At 35.1% G+C, this 17,796-nt stretch overlaps 1 protein-coding gene across 4 annotated transcripts in view; it reads right to left on the bottom strand.

Annotated features, from left to right (window-relative positions):
- Nucleotides 1-17,796, bottom strand: part of PLPPR5 (phospholipid phosphatase related 5) — a 114,667-nt gene that overhangs the window by 2,858 nt on the left and 94,013 nt on the right. The window contains exon 6 of one of the 4 annotated variants that reach the window (XM_054685238.2): nt 4-9,592. The exons of 2 other annotated variants lie outside the window; for them this stretch is intronic. In XM_054685238.2, coding sequence (XP_054541213.1) covers nt 9,500-9,592 — 93 coding nt within the window. In that variant the 3' untranslated portion in view covers nt 4-9,499. Of the gene's footprint in view, nt 1-3; nt 9,593-17,796 lie in introns of those variants that run through there. One more of the 4 variants, XM_063799164.1, reaches the window with a different exon arrangement.

Genomic DNA, 17,796 nt, shown 5'->3' with positions numbered 1-17,796 from the left:
CAAAAAGAAAAAGGAATGACAAAGTGAGAGGCTTGGGAACATTAGCTTTGTAAAATATGTAGTACCTTTACAAATAATCATTAGCTTATATGCTGAATGTTGAAGCTGCAAAACATCCAGCATTATTAAACTAAGTTTTATGTATTATTACACAATTTTTGCTGCTAATTACATATTTTATTCAATAATCTTAATTATACAAATAGATTAAAATGTTATACCTGCTTTATTCAAAATTAACTCTGAAATTTGAAAAGATAAAAATGGCAATGCCAGACACGTTAATATTCTGTTCAGTGTTAATGGAATTTTAATGCTGCATGTTGGAGTTTCAGATTAATTGCTCCCTGAGAGACAGATGGTGTAGAATGAGATGGTGAAATGCTCAGACTAAAATGGCATTTGCTAGTTGACAAAAATCTACTTAAACACTTCATTTTTGATGCATAAATCCTGACTCCAGACTGTAGTATCTGTAGTCTCTGTTGTTTACCTCTACCACAGAATTCTTCACAGAGCCTTTTTTTTTTTTTTTTTTTTTTTTTTTTTGGAAATCAACAGAATTATGTACAAAGAAACTCTGTGGAATGGCTAATATTTAAACAGATTCAGGCATGCAACAGGCCATGTCATGCCTGCTGAAATACTGCAATGAAAAACTACTATTACATAATTAATCATGCTACATATGGGCTTATGTCAAGATCTAATATGACTGACAACCCCAACAAATAACATCAGCATTACAAAAGGGTTCTACCATCATACTACCCATTTTAAATGTGTTTTGTATAGTTTTCGTATGGCTTTTGCATTGGATTTTTATAACAAATGATATAAACAGAATTTCATATGATGAATGTATGCCATAAAATGTTCTCAACATACATATAGCTTTTTTCAAGTTTAAGTATTTTAATTCATCAAAACATATTTAAAATGTGTGTAAAGAAATTAAAATTCATTTTCATTGAATTTAGGCATATTAAACCACACAAAAGGAATCTCATTGACTACAATTTGGGGCATTATCTTCTAGGCTTGACCCACTTAATACTAGAAAAAAACAAAATTAGTACGAATCAGGAGTGAGCAGAGCATGCTGAGTTTTTCCACTAACTCCTGGTAACACTTTAGAAACTTTAATTTCCCATTTAAAAATGCATCATGAAAATGTCTGGAAATTCAGTAGCTCATCTGTAAGTTTTCTTGAGTTTTCCTTACAAAATCTCAGGCATGACTTCAGGGTAAAGATGACTTGTCAGAGTTATATAATGCACTATGATTGAATTAAAACAATAAGAACTGTGGAAATAATACATCACAGTTTTATTTCCAGTGGCCCCACGGGTACTTGAAACCAGTGAACTGAGAAAATGCAATTCGATCTAGAGTGTTTCAGCACAAAACCGTCATGAACATCACACTTCTTAATAGGATCTAGAACAACATAATTTCTGGAAAGATGTTAAGATAGAAATTAAAGATTAATCAGTCAGTGACAACAGGTGGGTAGGAAAAGGGTCAATAAGGGGCAGTAGAGAGAAAAGAAAGGAGGTAAGAAATAACATGGATGGTGTCCCAAAGGCCACTGGCCTAAGCCTCAGGGTTCCCATTGTTGACCCAGATAATGAAGGGAGGGTTCACAAGGCTCATTAAATTTGCTGAAGATGATCTTAAGGGGACAACCACTAACCTGGAAGGGAGAATTAAATACACATTAAAGGACTTTAATAAACAGAGAAATAACCAGAAGCAAACCACTGATGATCAATGCAGAGCTTGACAGAAATAGAGGAAAAACCAAGTGCACAAGTGCAAGCTGGACAGTGTAACAAAGAAACTGTAATAACTGTAGGGTGACCATATAATTTATCATCTAAATGTGGACATGTGGAAGGGGGAAAAGGGTGCTAATACTACACAAGGACAACAGGCTTAAATGAGGATTGTCCCAAATAGTAATATAAAGTCACCCTATACTGTGGTTTAATGTGTCCACTAAAATGCACATGTTGGAAACTTAATTTCTAAGGCAACAGTGTTGATAGGTGAGGCCTAATGGGAGGTGATTAGACCACTAGAGTTTTGCCCTCATGAATGAATTAATGTCCTTATCATAGGTCAGTGTTTGTTATAAAAAAGCAAGTTTAGTCCCCTTCTCTCTCGTTCCCTCTTTTTGTGCTTCCGTTATGTTATGGTGCAGCAAGAAGGCCCTTACCAGATGTGAGCACCTTGACCTTGGACTTTCCAGCCTCCAGAATCCTGAGCCAATAAATTTCTGCTCCTCATAAATTACCCAGATTGTGGTATTCTGTTATAGCAGCACAAAACAGACTAAGAAACCTTAATAATGAGGCATGGATGTATAATTGTAGGTGAGCTATTGAAATCTAGAAAATACTGGAATTCAGTTCTGGCATTTAAAATCACATGCTTCAGTGATCACTAGATCTCCCTTTAACTGCCCATACATTTTAAGCCATAGTACTCTTTTCCTATGCAAAAATATCACCAAGTTAAACTACAAGGACAACAGTTGATTTCTAGATTGACTATATTTTTAGATCCTAGGATTCTAGGGAAAACTCTTGCCCCCTCCCCCAAATTAGCATCTTTCCATTTCACATCACTTAAGTTTTAACTTCTGAGGTGCTTTCATTTTTTCCTATTTGACTGGGATTAGAAGTATCCTGCTTGGGGCTCATCATTTTAAGGTAGTTGTAGTTAGCAGACAGATAAACAGACGAAAATAAAACACTGAAGTGACTATGCCTAGGGAAGAGAAAATTAAGGGGAAATTTAATCATAGTACATGAAAGGAGTGTACAGACAGATCAGAGAGCTTCTGTTCATTTACTTTACTGTTTAAGAGCTAATGAACCTATGTCATAAATGAAAGAGATGGATTATTTATCTCAGTAGTTTTTTTTTAAGTTTAATTCACTTCTGGCACAGGGGTGATTTTCCCTGAAGGAATCTAAAGAAGCACCAAGGTAATTACTTGACGTCCTTTTATAAGAATCTATCATATGATGGTACATTATACAACTTACATTACCAAGGTATGTACATGCATAATTTGAAATATACAGATGGCCTAATTCCTGTGCAGGAAGTTATTGTCTATTCACTTCCCAGCAGTATTTTTCCCATTAACATGGAAAACCAGAATTGTGTTTAATATTTTCAGATTGCTGTCTTGAGAAATGGACTGCCTGTGAGGCAAAGTAGTTGACCAAGTGTTTCTCTTTTTCAATATGGCTAAATTCTGAATATGCAATACTAAATCTTTTTAGTAGATGATAGTGCAAAAAAGCAGTAGGCAAACCAAAAGCTCATGCTTAAAAATTCTATTCAGAATCATGAGAAGAAACTGGTCATATAATTTATTGTCACAATTCCTGGTACCTTCTGCAATTACATTAACAGAGGCTTACCATGGAGATGACAAAGCTTGACCCCAAATAGTTGTAGATTAGAATATGCTACATGAAGCATCCATTAGAAAGTGTTCACTCATGTGCACAGCAAACCACTGAGCAAAATACTGAGTCTGGTCCTTGAGTGCAGGGGTCACAAGAGAAAGCAAACACGTTTCTGGGAAGTTGTACTGGATACTTAAATTTAATAAATTTTAAAGTCTCTATAGCATGTCCATTTTAAAAGCTCTAAGTTCTGCATGAAAATCTCTATTTTACTATTTATTCTACACCTCCACATAGAAAATACAGTCTGTAATTAAAAAAAAATGTTAATTAAGACAAAACTGTCACGATTCGTGGCACGAAACTTTGGTGATGACTTGCCATCTGGCAAGACCTGTCACTCAATCAACAAATAAGGGGAAAAGTATGGGAAAATGCAAAAAGGGCACTCCAGGGAAGTCTTTGGAATTATAGCTATAGGAAAACAAGTAAAATGCCATTATTAATGGCTTCTTAGTTAAGGAATGCTAAATTCATATTAATGATTGAAAAATAAAATGTATTTGAAAGATTAATAATTATAGCAACAACAACAGCAACCAAAAGCTCTAGTTCCTATATTGCTTTTGGTTGTAAGGAAAACCTGCACAGAAGGACACATTTTTCTGTATTTGTCTTAGCTTTGCAACCCAATTCCAACACCAGTGCGCTCCAGCGCACATACGTTTATTGCCTTAATTGAAGGTGTTCACAGTGGCTTATTCCCATTATCCAGCTGAAGAGCCTGGCAAGACAGTCTTTAAAGGACCTTTCCTGTGAATTTTCTTCTTGACCATTCTCAATAGGTTGATTTTGGCACACCTACAAAATGTGTTTTACATATTACTTAAATGTTTATTTAAACATTGTCTTAATTTATTCAAAGTACTGGTTTATTTAAAGTTCCATATTCTTACATCGTTAGACCAAATGCTGAGATTAAATATTATTCCAGTTTCATTCTTTCAAGATGATTAATGATAAAAAGCTTTTGTGTTTGAATAGGAGAAGCTATCAACAATCAGCATAGGGTTTTAACCTAAACATAAAATGGGATCTGTGCACCTGTCTTTCATGCAATGATTTATGCCTCTGACTCTGTTGCTGCGGAAGCTGTGTGGTACAGTGGTCTTTGCAGTCAAGTCATCTGAATGTCAAGTGTTTAAATGTGGTCTCCATCACAAGTGAAATTTTAGCAAGCAATTTAACCTTTCACAGACCCAGCTTTCTCATCTGTGAAATAGAGATAAGAATACATACTTTTTGAATGGATTTTTATTAAGATTAAACGGGATTATATACACAAAGGTCCCTGTCCCTACTCAAACTTATTCATCATTTATTTATAGTTACTTATAAAAGCCACAGAAACAAGCTAAAAAGGAAAGTTAAAAAAAGAAAAAGTAAAATAAATAATTTTTAAGTAATTGGTTAGAATTTTACAAATAAAGCTCACTATTTGAATATAAAATACACTATTCTACCGATCTTCAATGCTCATATCCAAACAAAGTTTAAAACCCAACAAAATGTTTCTTTTAAGATTGATGCAAACTCATTTGGTGGCAAAACCTGATCTGTTGTGAGGCAATTTATACTCCATGTTTTGCTGCAGAAATACTCATCTGTGATTACAATTGTTGCTCCAGATGCTGCTTGTGTAACCAAATATACATATTCCTAAAATATAAAATATTTTGAATTCTGTAAAAACATCTGACACTAAGGATTCTGGAGAAGGAATCATGGTCCAATAAATTAACCAACAATTCTGACATAGCCTACATTGCATCAGGAAAAGATAGGTGGATGTCATAATCTCGAATATTGTCCCTGTTTATTTTGCGATTTACTTCTTTAACTCATTCACTTGCTTCATTCACTGTGTCCTTCGAGGAGGGGAAGGTGAGCAGAAGAGAGGCAAAAAGCAAAGTACATGGAGTATGTGTTCGAAGGTTCTACTTTGTCACATTGCTTTCCTTCTGGTAGGTTGTGAAGTTGGTATTTTAGTAAAGAGAAACAATGTTAGAACTATTTAAGAAGAAATTAGTTAAACTCAGATTTGAAGCTGTAAAACTGATTCTAAAATGTATGTTGAGCAATTTCTTGTTGTTTTAAGAAGTTGGAGACATAAAAGCTATCATGTGACAGAACCAAAGTTTTCTTAGGAAAGGTGACTTTTTTGGGGGACTATTAACCTTTCTGTACAGTGGTTCTGTTTCAGTTCAGAGTTTTATATTGGTTCAGAGTTTTGTTTCCATTCAGAAGTTTCCTTTTTTTTTTTTTTTTTTTTTACTATTCAGAGAAAGGAGCTAACAGCTACCTTCTAAAAGAATCTCTAGGCAGCTTTCTCTGATAATTAAACCAGAGGCAAGCCCAGTTTTTACGAGAGCATTAGCTACAGATCTTATGAAGTATTTCCAAGTCCTGAGAAGCCAAAGAAGCTTAAGGCTTTTCACACCAAATCTTTAGAGGCACTGATTCTCTACTGTGGTTTCATGCTGGAATCACCCAGGATCTTTAAGAAAATACTGATGCAACCCCAGAGACCAGGATTTAATTGGTATGAGGCATGGCCTGGTTACTGGAATTTTTGAAGGCTCTCTGGATGATTGTAATGTACAGCCAATATTGAGAACCACTGTGTCAGAGGTTCTGCAGGCCCAGCTGTATCCAGATCAAGTGCTGACTCCACATCCGGATCACCTGATATGACTGATGTAGTACAAGTCCTGGGGCCCAAGCCCAGGCCTTCTGGATCAGAATGTCTTGGTGTGAAACCCAGATATCTTCTCTTTTTGCAAGTGCCACAAGCAATGGATTGTCTTTTATGCCAGTCTGAGTACCACTGCCTAAAGGTGAAGAAAAGTGATTAATGAAGTAAGCATTATCAGGGATGTAAAATCAATTCCTTCTTTAAGATGCTGTCCTTTCACTGGCAAAAGAGTATTGCTTAAAAAATCAGTGAACTGGAATAATTCCAAAAAATAAATCTTTGAATTCAAGCCTTTTGACATTAACTGCACATTATATGTCATGCTTAGAGTTACACAATGCATAAAAGTGTTAAGAAGACCTTCAGAAAATACCTGTTTATTTCACTTGTTTTTTTTTTTTTTTTTTTTTTTTTGAGACGGAATCTCGCTCTGTCGCCCAAGCTGTAGTGCAGTAGTGAGATTTCAGATCACTGTAACCTCCGCCTCCCGGGTTCAAGCAATTCTCCTGCCTCAGCCTCCTGAGTAGCTGGCGTTACAGGTACACACCACCACACCCAGCTAATTGTTTGTTTCACTTTAACTCAATGTTTCCCAAACGTATTGACATGAAATTTCATGGAAGTCTATGAATACTAATGTGTTTATGGTATTTGGTGGATATGGGTATCCATGCACTTTGTCTTCTAAGTTTGTTAACCTCCTCAACTATAATAACCTTCCTCTCTACCACATTTTTATCCTTTATTCATAGCTATATTCTCAACCAGTAATCATGTTTGAAATGTAAAATCCCAACTTACCTCCTGTCTTACCTCCCTCACACAACAAGGTTTCTTTGGCCATGAGGAAATTTCCTGACTACTAATTTATCCATCTGTTCCAGTCTATCATGCTCCTTATGAATTCCGCTTCTTTTTCACTCCTTCTGGACCCCACAGTTGATCATAAGATCAATCTTTAACAGCATCCTCAAGTTTCTTGCCCTCGTGCCCTTATCTTGCCTGCTAAACAAAACCGCTGCGTGAGCTGGATCCTCCACCTGGACCATTCTTCTCTCTTGTCCTCACTTGGCTCATGGTCCTGAAGATCTCCCCTAAGATGATGTTTCAAGCATTGCTAAGTTTAGACGGGTCTCCCTTTATGTGTTCCTCCAGTATAGCCATCATCATCTTCTGTATATGGTTACAAAATTCTCTCTCTCCCCACGAGACATATCATAGTGCTCTGTATTTAATATTTGTTACATTTCATATATTATGAATCTGATTATAAATAAAATTTCACTATCATAACAGCTGATGATAAGGTAACTCAACAGTAAATTGTATCCATGCCTTGTTTTATATACTAATACTTTAACCTATAAAATTGGCTTCTTCTTATTTCATTTTCCTTTAACTTTTTAAAATGCTTTAGATTTACTAAATAAGCATCCTAACACTACTTGACAGAGAAGAATCGGAGGATGTGGATAATGGACCAAGTGCATGATAAATTCTTGTAGAACCAGGAGTTGATTAAAACTCCTCATTTAAAAACTTGCTTATTTTCACAAAGAGGCACCATTGATAAAAATCTGAATGAGCTACATCAAGATTCATTTCAGAACCATTCAAAATCATAAGGGCCATTAGAAATGACACAGATAACTTGAAAAATGTTTTATAAAGGTAAATATGTGTTTACCATACAACCTGGCAATCTCACTGCTAGGTATTTATCTAAAAGAAATAAAATATGTATACTCCCAAAAAACTGTATATGAATGTTTGTATCAGCTTTATTCATAATTGCCAAAAAATGGAAATAACCCAACCTTCAATTGGCAAATGGATAAACAAACTGTGGTGCATCCATACAACAGGATACTACTCAGCAATTAAATGGGAAAAACACAGACTACAGATGCATGTAACAAATAAGTCAGACTCAAAAACTCAAAATGCATGAGTCCACTTATATAATATCCTGAGAATGGCAAAACGCGAGGAACCAAGACAAATCAGTGGTTTCTCGAAGTTGGAGATTGAAGGAGGGATGACTACAAAGGGGAAGGCTGAAACATTTGGGAGTCACAGAAACATTCTCTGACTTGATTATGGTGATAATTTCATGAAAGTATGCATTCGTCAAAACTCATAAAGCTATATGCCAAGGAAGGATGTATCAGGATGCAAATTATGCTTTAATAAATCCAAATTTAAAAAAATTAGGCCCACCAGACATGACATGAAGTCTAAAGGCCAAGACATGTCTAAAATTTGGTTTGTCAGTTATTGAATTATTGTTTTATCATCTGGTTGTTTCAGTACGAAAGAAAAATACAAAATAAGTTTATTGAAAAATATTCAAAAATATAAATTGAAATGAGAACTTTATTTATTTTTGGCCTATAAGATTGAAAAGGTTATGAAGAACAATGTTCTCCATTGTTGCAGAGAACATACAGATATGAATTCAACCAAAAGCCTTAAAAGTGTTCATGCTCTGTTTCTGCACTTCTATGTCTATGAATTTATCTTAAATTATTAATTGAGCTTACAAAAATATATATTTAAGGAACATTTACCTTAGTATTACTTATAATTGTGGAAAATTGGAAGTGGAAGCAATAATCTATGTTTAACAAATATAATGGTTAGAGAATTTATATGGATTATAACTTTTAATAATATAATCTTATAATATCATGCAGCACAGTGATTATGATTTGGAGCTCTAAAGTGACAAATATAGAACATATTTCTTTGAAAATGGAAAGTAAGGATTCATATTCTTGTTTCAGAACACAGACCAGTTGTATGACCTTGGATGTATACTTAACCTATGTCCCTTTCTCCTTAAAATGGAAATAAGACACACTCAAATGACTTCACATATTTTATATGAGAAGTCCTCTGCATAATTCCAAGCACATATTAAGCTATAATTGAAGATTAGCTTTTAATAGTATGCCTGATATGACTGTTATATTTATGGATCTGAAATCATATCTATGATGCATTGTTATGTGAATAAAAGCAATAAAATATACAGGGAAATTCTGTGTTCAACACAAACTCATACACACGTTCATTGAGTCTTGAAGGTTATTTTAAGAAAATGTTTCCTGTGATTATTGTGATGACCCCATAGATACTTCCTATTCATTTTTTGTTTTGCTTAGTCAGATTTTCAGATCATAAATATATGCAAATTATTTACTGATTGCTTCTTTAATCAAAACTATGAAAAATAAACTGCTTGTTTCATAAAACTGTGAATTGAGTCATTGCTTATTTACCTAGTTTTAGTCAAATAAAATTTTATATTTTTTCAACAAAATGTTTTCACAGAACTGCGATCCTCTGATTGATTTTGAAGGCCCTCCATAGTGTCTCCAGGATGGTCTCCAATAAGGAAATAGACCTGAAAAAAGAGGGAGATGAACGGCTGGGATCAGGTTCCCATCCCTGTGTAACTAATTATGTGTGCATTGGAAATGATTTTTAAATCTATCATTGATTATTCTCTCCTTAACTAATGACTGAATGAATCATATAATTTAAAGATACAGTCATCAATTCTATATTTATTCACATAAATCAGATGAGAAAGCTTCTAGTCTATATTCCAAAGTAATTTAATGAAAGATGCTTTTATAAAAGGCCTGTTAGATAACTGAAGGGAAAAGCTGTCTTTTATTTTTCGTGTAGTATGTAATAATTCATAAATAGTGTGGAAAAATTGATTCTGAGTATACTGGAGTACAAATAGGAAAATGACATATGGCAAAATAATAACAGAATGTGCCAGTATTTTCAACCTAAAATGTTGATGCCTGTTGGAAATTTTTAAGCTTCCACTTTCAATTTCCTTTTTTTAAACAAAATTAAATTTTACAAATGAGAACACAGTATAGCATGTAAATATTGACTTACTTCAAATATTTTTAATAAATGCTCAAAGCCTAGATTAAGAAAAATGCCTAAATATGAACATATTTAGTTCCACTAACTATTCCAATATCTAATCACTAATAAGATTGTTTTGACAAGGTCCTATATAACATTTATATTACAGTTCAGCAGCTCTGTAAAGCAAAGATTTGCATTATAGAAAATCAACTGAATCTTAAATAGATTGCCAGAGTTACTCACGCACAGCATTCTGAAACCTCAAAGGAATTTATCACAGGGAACACAGTAATGTATAATCATATTTGTCTTGGCAAGAAACCACAGGATTGTTTTGCTATTGCTATGACACTAATATATGCAACATTTTATACTACAGTATTTCCTGCATTTGTGCGATGTATGAAATAGACAATATCTGTATAAACTTTTAAATCCATGAAGTCTTTGTATGGGAGTATCCTAGTGTGAAATTAAAAAAAAAATCCCATTAAAGAAATGATTGTTGCGGGAGGGAACTAACTTGTGTGAAGCACCTACTATGTGCCGAGAAGTTTATCTGTGATGTGTTAATTCCAACAATTATCCTACAGGGAAACCAGCATTGTATCAATTCTTCAGATAAGGAGAGAAGTGATTTGTCTAACTCCACTTCATTATTATGCAGCTGAACCAGGCTTCAAACCTAGCTGCAAAATCCAAGCTCTCTGTCCACCCATCACTTTGACTACATTCCAGTTCACGTTTCACCATGACCACTGTAATCTTATAAAATCTACAAAAGAGTCAATCAATGTAAAGTTCAATTCCTTGGGTCACCATGAGCTCTTTCAGAACATTCCTATCCATATAATTTTTTTTGCAGTTGCCATGGGAATTAAACATGGTAATTTTCATCTGTAATAGTACATCCTCATTATAATATTTCTAGATTTTGGAGCTATCATCACTTCTTATCACTTTCATTCAGCTGATGTTTCTGTTAAAAGGGGTGTGCTTTTACATGGTGAGCTTCATTGGGTAGTATAGGTTGGTGAAAAGCCCCTTATCCTAAGTATAAAACTGAATCTTGTAAACTATTCCTATCATTACTTTCCCTTTTTTTTTTTTTTTTTTTGGCAAGAGAGAATTCCCTTTGGTTCAATTGATTAGGAGCACATCAATCTAAGAAAAAATAATGCCTGGGTTTAGATGGAAAAAATCATTTCCTCAAAAAGCATTTTCAAATTAGCCAGGAGTGGTTATTGTGGCCTGCTGTACCTGCCTTAATAAAACTATATGGATATTAATTTCCCTTAGATCGACTGGAAATATCCCATTTTCTATCAAATCCTATTCATCCTTATATTTATTTTTAAATATTTTTGTTCTTTTACCAGATAAAGCCTTTTTCTCTATATTTTCTATATGGCATCAGTTAAAATGGATAATTCATATATTATCTCCATGTGCTGACCTATGCCAGTCTCATAGACCCAGCACTGGCCCTTGGAGTGAGAATAAGCACAGGCAGGCGAGAGAGAAGGACGACAGAGCTCAGTGCTTTGCTGTTGGGGTGACTGCAGTCTGACCTATGAGGATCATCTGGAAGGACTGCCAATGCACACCTTATCCGTTAATTACAAAGGAGAGGAATCCGTGAAGAAAGAACAGGGAAAGGCCATAGATGAAGGATCAGCATATACTATGGGTAGGGGAGAGGGATGGTTTTCTTAGTGACACTCTGGCTGGGAGCCCTTTTCTACTGTAAATCATGAGGTGAGATAAGTCCTCTAAATCAGCACCTAACAGCAGACTTTGCCAAATGACATCTCATCAGTCAAAATGGCATAACGTGCTGGGCTTTACTAAGATTTAGTAAGCATCATCTGCAGCATTCAACCGGATTCTTACGATAGTCTTTCCGATTCTTTTGTTCTTCCATGCTGCTCTCTTATTCTCCTCTCTGAACAAGCCATTTAGGAATTAAACTACTCACTTCCTTAAAGTCCCTTTATGGAAGGACTTTAAGGAAGTCCTTTTTGGAAGGTACTCAATTGCTTACAGGATAAGAATCAACTTCTTAATGTTGCATAAAAGATCCTTCATAACATTGATACAAGGTCACACAGAACACTTTTCCATGTATTTATTTCCTAATTGTATTTGCTCTCTAATGATTTGTCTATTCATGAACTTTACCAATTAGGATGTTTTCTATATTATAGACATCAACTTTTTGACATGTGTGTTGTTTACATTTTATACTTTGTAATTGGCCTTTTATAAATCATTTTAAACTACTCTTGGTAACTTATTTTTTAAAATGCTTGAACATTTTTCCTAGTTAGCAATGCTAAGAATGAAGCAGTGATAATGAGTCCCACCTTTAAGAAATCTGGAGAGTCTTGTACTTTAACATTTTTGCTGGTATTATCTAGAATTTGTCTCATTTTGTCATCTTAGATAATTTTCTTTTCTTATATATCTTCTACTTAAATTTTATAGTTTTGTACAGTTCTGTTACTTTATTTTACCACAGTTAAATCTAATTAAGTTTTATATTTAAATGGTTTCTTTTCTTTCTGCCAATTCATTCATATCCTAATTTGATCTCTAGTTACTGGTATATTACTCAGTTAATTGCTAAACATTTTCTGTACTTTTTTGTGATTAGTTTAATTCCTAAATTCTTGCATAGCTGATATTTTATGGTTATTTTAATACTTAAATGACCTTTTGGGTGGAAATAGGATTATGTCACAAACTAATTCCTTGAAAATTCTGAAGACATTACTCCATCTAGAATAGATAGAGTAGGCTAGAGCTTGCATCCAATGTTATGCAGACACAAGTCTGAGACCAGCATGCTATCAGCCTTGGGTAGGTAAACAACTCTTTCTGTCATTGTGGTTGTGTTAGTTTTCACTAGGTAATGCTATATACCTAGTATATATACAGTGTATGTATATATACAGTGTGTGTAATACTATATACCTAGTATATACAGTGTGTGTATATATATATATAGTGTGTGTATATATATAGTGTGTGTGTATATATACAGTGTGTGTATATACACAGTGTGTGTGTATATATATACTAGGTATATAGTATTACCTAGTACTATATATATACATATATATGTATATATATACTGTATAACAACCCCAAAGGCTCAGTGGCTTCCAACAATAATATTTATTCCATCCTCATACTACATGTTGTTGGCCAGGTTCTATGGATCTGCTCTAGGCCACAGGTTGGGGGCAGGTTGGCTTCTCCTGTCTTTCCATTTTACAGCCCAGGCTGAGGCAGCAGTACTTGTCTGGAAAATGATCTTTTCCTGCAAGAAGGCAGAAGCAAGAATACTGGCAGAAACTCGTGACAGCTCTACATGTTTCTGATTAATGAAATTTATATCAGGTCTATTCACATGTTATTGACCAAGTCCAAAGTAACTGGAGTAAGAAGAACACTCTGCCTAAGGAAGGAAATAGCTAACAACTGGGAACAATACTACTACCTATCACGGAATTTATAGGGTTCTTTCTCCAGTACTGAAATTCAAAAATTTCACTGAGAAACATCTAATTCCAATATATATATTTCAATAGTTGTTTTGTATCTGTTTAACCCTTCCAGCTTAAAGGTTCAGGTATATATATTCAGGTATATATATTCAGCTTAAAGATTTATTTGGAAGAAAATTTCCTTTAAAGCATATTTCTGAATATTGCTATTGCCCCATTTGTCATCTTCTTCAGATACAATGATTCATATGTTAGGTTTCTGTGGTATGTCCTCCATGTCTATGATCTTTTCTCAGATATGAATTTAATTCTCATTTTTTATTATAAAACCTGTCAGCAATATAACCGTCAACTTTTTCCGGTGTGGACTTTGTTCTTTATGGTTTCTAGTACAGTTTTAATCCGACCACGGCATTATTTGTTTTCTTATATTACATTTCTGATGTGTCAGCTATCTTTCATCTGACATTCATTTCATGTTTTCTTTAATTTCCTTGACTGTGGAAAGAAGATGCTATCTAAAATAAATTTAATTGTATTTATTGTAATCCTTTTTTTTTTTTTTTTTTTTTTTTCTGATGAAGTCTCACTCTGTTGTCCGGGCTGGAGTGCAGTGCCACGATCTTGGCTTGCTGCAACCTCTGCCCCCCAGGTTCAAGCGATTCTCCTGCTTCAGCTTCCCAAGTAGCTGGGACTACAGGCACATGCCACCATGCCCAGCTGATTTTTCTATTTTTAGTAGAGGCGGGGTTTTGTCATGTCGGCCCTCGAACTCCTGACCTCAGTTGATCCACCTGCTTTGGCCTCCCAAAGTGCTGGGATTACAAGTGTGAGCCACCGCACCCAGCCAAATTTCTTGTAATCTTCTTCTTTTTTTTAATGCTCTATTAAAATATCTCTTTCTCTCTATTCTGTGTCATTTTAAAGGATTTAAGTTCTTGTCCTGATTATTCATGCTTGAAATAGGACAGATTTAGCTCAGTTGATTTTCCTAAAATGAATGTGAAAAGATTCATCAGTTATCTCTTAATGATAACCATGAATTGCTAGGGAATCCTCCACTTAGATCCTGAGCAGAAGAGCTGGAGGATGTAGTTTTATGTCATCAGTCTGAATGGATTGTGAGAAGCTAAGACCATGAGCATTTTCAGGAAGGTCACTTTGTTTCTATACAATTTTTTGTTGTTTGTTGAAACCAGGAAGACTACTGATTAGTTCAGTCTAACTTCTATTCCAGGAGTATGTGCAATCCTTGGAGGCAGCTTTTGGTTTTGGCCAAAGGTAACTCCCCATCCAGGTGTAGGGTACCCATCCAGTTCACAAAAGGTTTCCTTCATCTGTCATGAACCCCTAATAGTGAGAAGCCTAATCCAAGGACAGCTTCTTGTCTGAGAGCTTTCTTTGGGTATTTGCTTATTTGCTAACTCTGTCTCGAAATGGTGTTGATCCAAGGTGTTGAGACATTCTGTAAATGAAACGGACTCCTTATTCTTTTAGAGATTGCTCCTAGCTGTCATTCTCACTCTGGAATTTTGGGACATTATTGAGGCTGCACAGAATTTTAGCTACATGTACAGCACTGTAGTTCTTTAAGAGCAAAGGAAAAATGGAATTGTCCTTTGTGGGATTTCCTAAAACTGGATTTATTTATACCATATCTAGTCAAAATGCCAAAAAAAATTTACTGTAGTTTTCACTCTTGGTGACACAGCTATTAAGATATTAATTCCTACATTATTTTTGATAATATAGGAGTGTAAAGGTAATGAAATGTAAACGTCTCCATCTCTATTTCCTAGAAAGAGTCAGAAATTTGTTTCTTGGACTCCTAAGGATAATTAATAGAGTTTTTGTGTCTTGGAGATATCCTGAAGCCAGCAACACCAGTGCTTTATTTGAGATATGTGGGCCATTGAAGACTAGAGCCAGAAAAGCATGAATTTGAGAGAAAGGGGTGGTGTGACCCATGAGGAGATTTGGCTCCCTGGGTCCTTGGGTGGATGGGGGGTTTGTGGATCCTGTAAATGACAAGCACCTGCACACAGCTCATATGAAGGGCCCCAGGGCTAATGGTACCTAAAATGGGGATGGCTGCAGGTGCCACAGGAAGCTGAACCCTGGGCATGAAGGTGTGAGAGCTATCGCCAAGATTTCCATGCACAATTTGGCACAGAAAAACCAAACACTTTCAGAAAGGTTGTGTGAGCCCTAAGGAAGTACAGGGTTTTAAATTACCCTGGGGGAGTTTTTCTGAGGGCCTTTTGTCAATCTGAACATATCAGCAGTCAATCCAATGAGGAAGCACTGGAACCTCCTTAGAGAGCAGCTTAAATAATTGAACAAATTTTTAAAAGATAATGATTTTCAGTCATAAAATTATTCAGGAATAGTATAGTACTTCATTGTAGAAAGAAGGAAAAGAAGGAAGGAAGAAAGGAAAGAAGAAAGGAAGGAAGGGAAGGAGGGGCGGAGGGAGGAAGGAAGGGTCAGGAATGTGGATAAGGTCATGGTCCACTAACCTCAGTTGCCTCCTTAAGTTTAAGCATTGCTCTGACTGGTGTCTGTTCCCCCCTCCCCTCCCCTCCCTTCCCTTTCCTTCCCTTCCCCTCCCTTCCCCCCCCTTCCCTTCCTTCTTTATGTTCTTTATTCTTTTCTTTTCTTTGTTTCTCTCATCCACATGTTCCTTTCTATACTACTAAAGATAAATAGATGGTATTTTGCATAATTGATTTTATTATATATACATTTAATATACATATAAAGTCTTTTTTAAAAAAAACTTTCTGATATATATTGGAAAACTTTCCATGTTTTGATTTACCTCATCCATCTTAGCTGTTAAATAATAATTATAGTTATGATTATTAAGGGTTTCACTGGTACCAGACACAGTTTAAGTGCTTTTACCATTAACTTATTGAACTCATATGATGATCAATTTATGAAAGAGAAAACCAAATCACCAAGCATTTAAGTGAGTTGCCTAAGGTCAAAATTATCCAAAATTCTCAGCTAGTTTGCATCCAGAACCTATGAGCAGAAGCACTACACTACAATGTACTGGATCCCATTGATTTAATAATTCACGGCTCATATATATTTTAGCTTATATATTTTAATATGACAAACAGTCATAAAAAAGTTACTAGTAACCTGAATATTTAGTGGACGTTGGGATACAATGGGCCAGTTTCCACAGATGATTAATTCTTTTCACAAACCAAATGTAATGAATGTTCAGTTATACTTGTCTTCCAGAAAAATCAGGACTTTTCCTCATAAACTATGGTAATTAACTATATGAAAAACTCCTATAATTAAGGGATAAATTGCTGGCATAAAAATAAAGAATACCTGGATGCTATACTATAATTACACTGCAGCTTACAGTTTATCAAACATGTACTTTGAACATAAAAGGTTATATAAGTACATAACTTCTAAACGAAACCCTTTGCCTTCTCCATACAAAAGTGACAACCAGAAAATGACAGCTTGGCATAATAATGCTAACTCTTGGCCATACTTGCAGACCAAACTTTCACACCAGACTCCCTTACTTTTTTCAGAGGGCCAGCTTTAACATCTAATGTCACTCTCCAACTATCAGTTATTAAGATCAAAGTACTGGGAAGAATTTTGCATTTACTTGTTTACTAGTATGAGCCATAATGAATCCAATAAGGTGAGTACTCAGTGATGTTGACAGGCTCTTGGAAATGAAGTTTAAGTAGAATGAAGTATAATGAAACCAATTTGACCATAGGCTAATTGATATAAACAGGAATTAAGTTTCTATGGCATATTTCTGGTCATAAAGACATCACCAAACTTCTAAATAAAGACCAAAATGTTTCTAGTATAAAACATTGGAATAAATGTGATTATACATACATTTAAGAAAAATTAATAAAAACAAGCATGATAATTATCTGCCCAATTATTTCAGTTCAGGGTAGCAGGTGGCCAGAGCCTAGCATAGCCACTCAGGGCACAAGGCAGTAACCATCCCTGGACAGGATGCCATCCCACAGCAGGTGCACTAACACGTGCACATCACACTCACCCACACTGGGACCATTTAAACATGCCACTTCACCTAATAGGTACATCTTAGGGAGGTGGGAGGAAAACAGGGTAGAAAAGCCATGCAGATATGGGGAGAATGTGCAAACTCCACACAGACAGCAGCCCTAGCCAGAGT

This window comes from Pan troglodytes, chromosome 1 (assembly GCF_028858775.2).
Source record: "Pan troglodytes isolate AG18354 chromosome 1, NHGRI_mPanTro3-v2.0_pri, whole genome shotgun sequence".
Taxonomy (NCBI): domain Eukaryota; kingdom Metazoa; phylum Chordata; class Mammalia; order Primates; family Hominidae; genus Pan; species Pan troglodytes.
The sequence above is the reverse complement of the archived record's forward strand: the minus strand, read 5'-3'. Positions and strand labels throughout refer to the sequence as shown.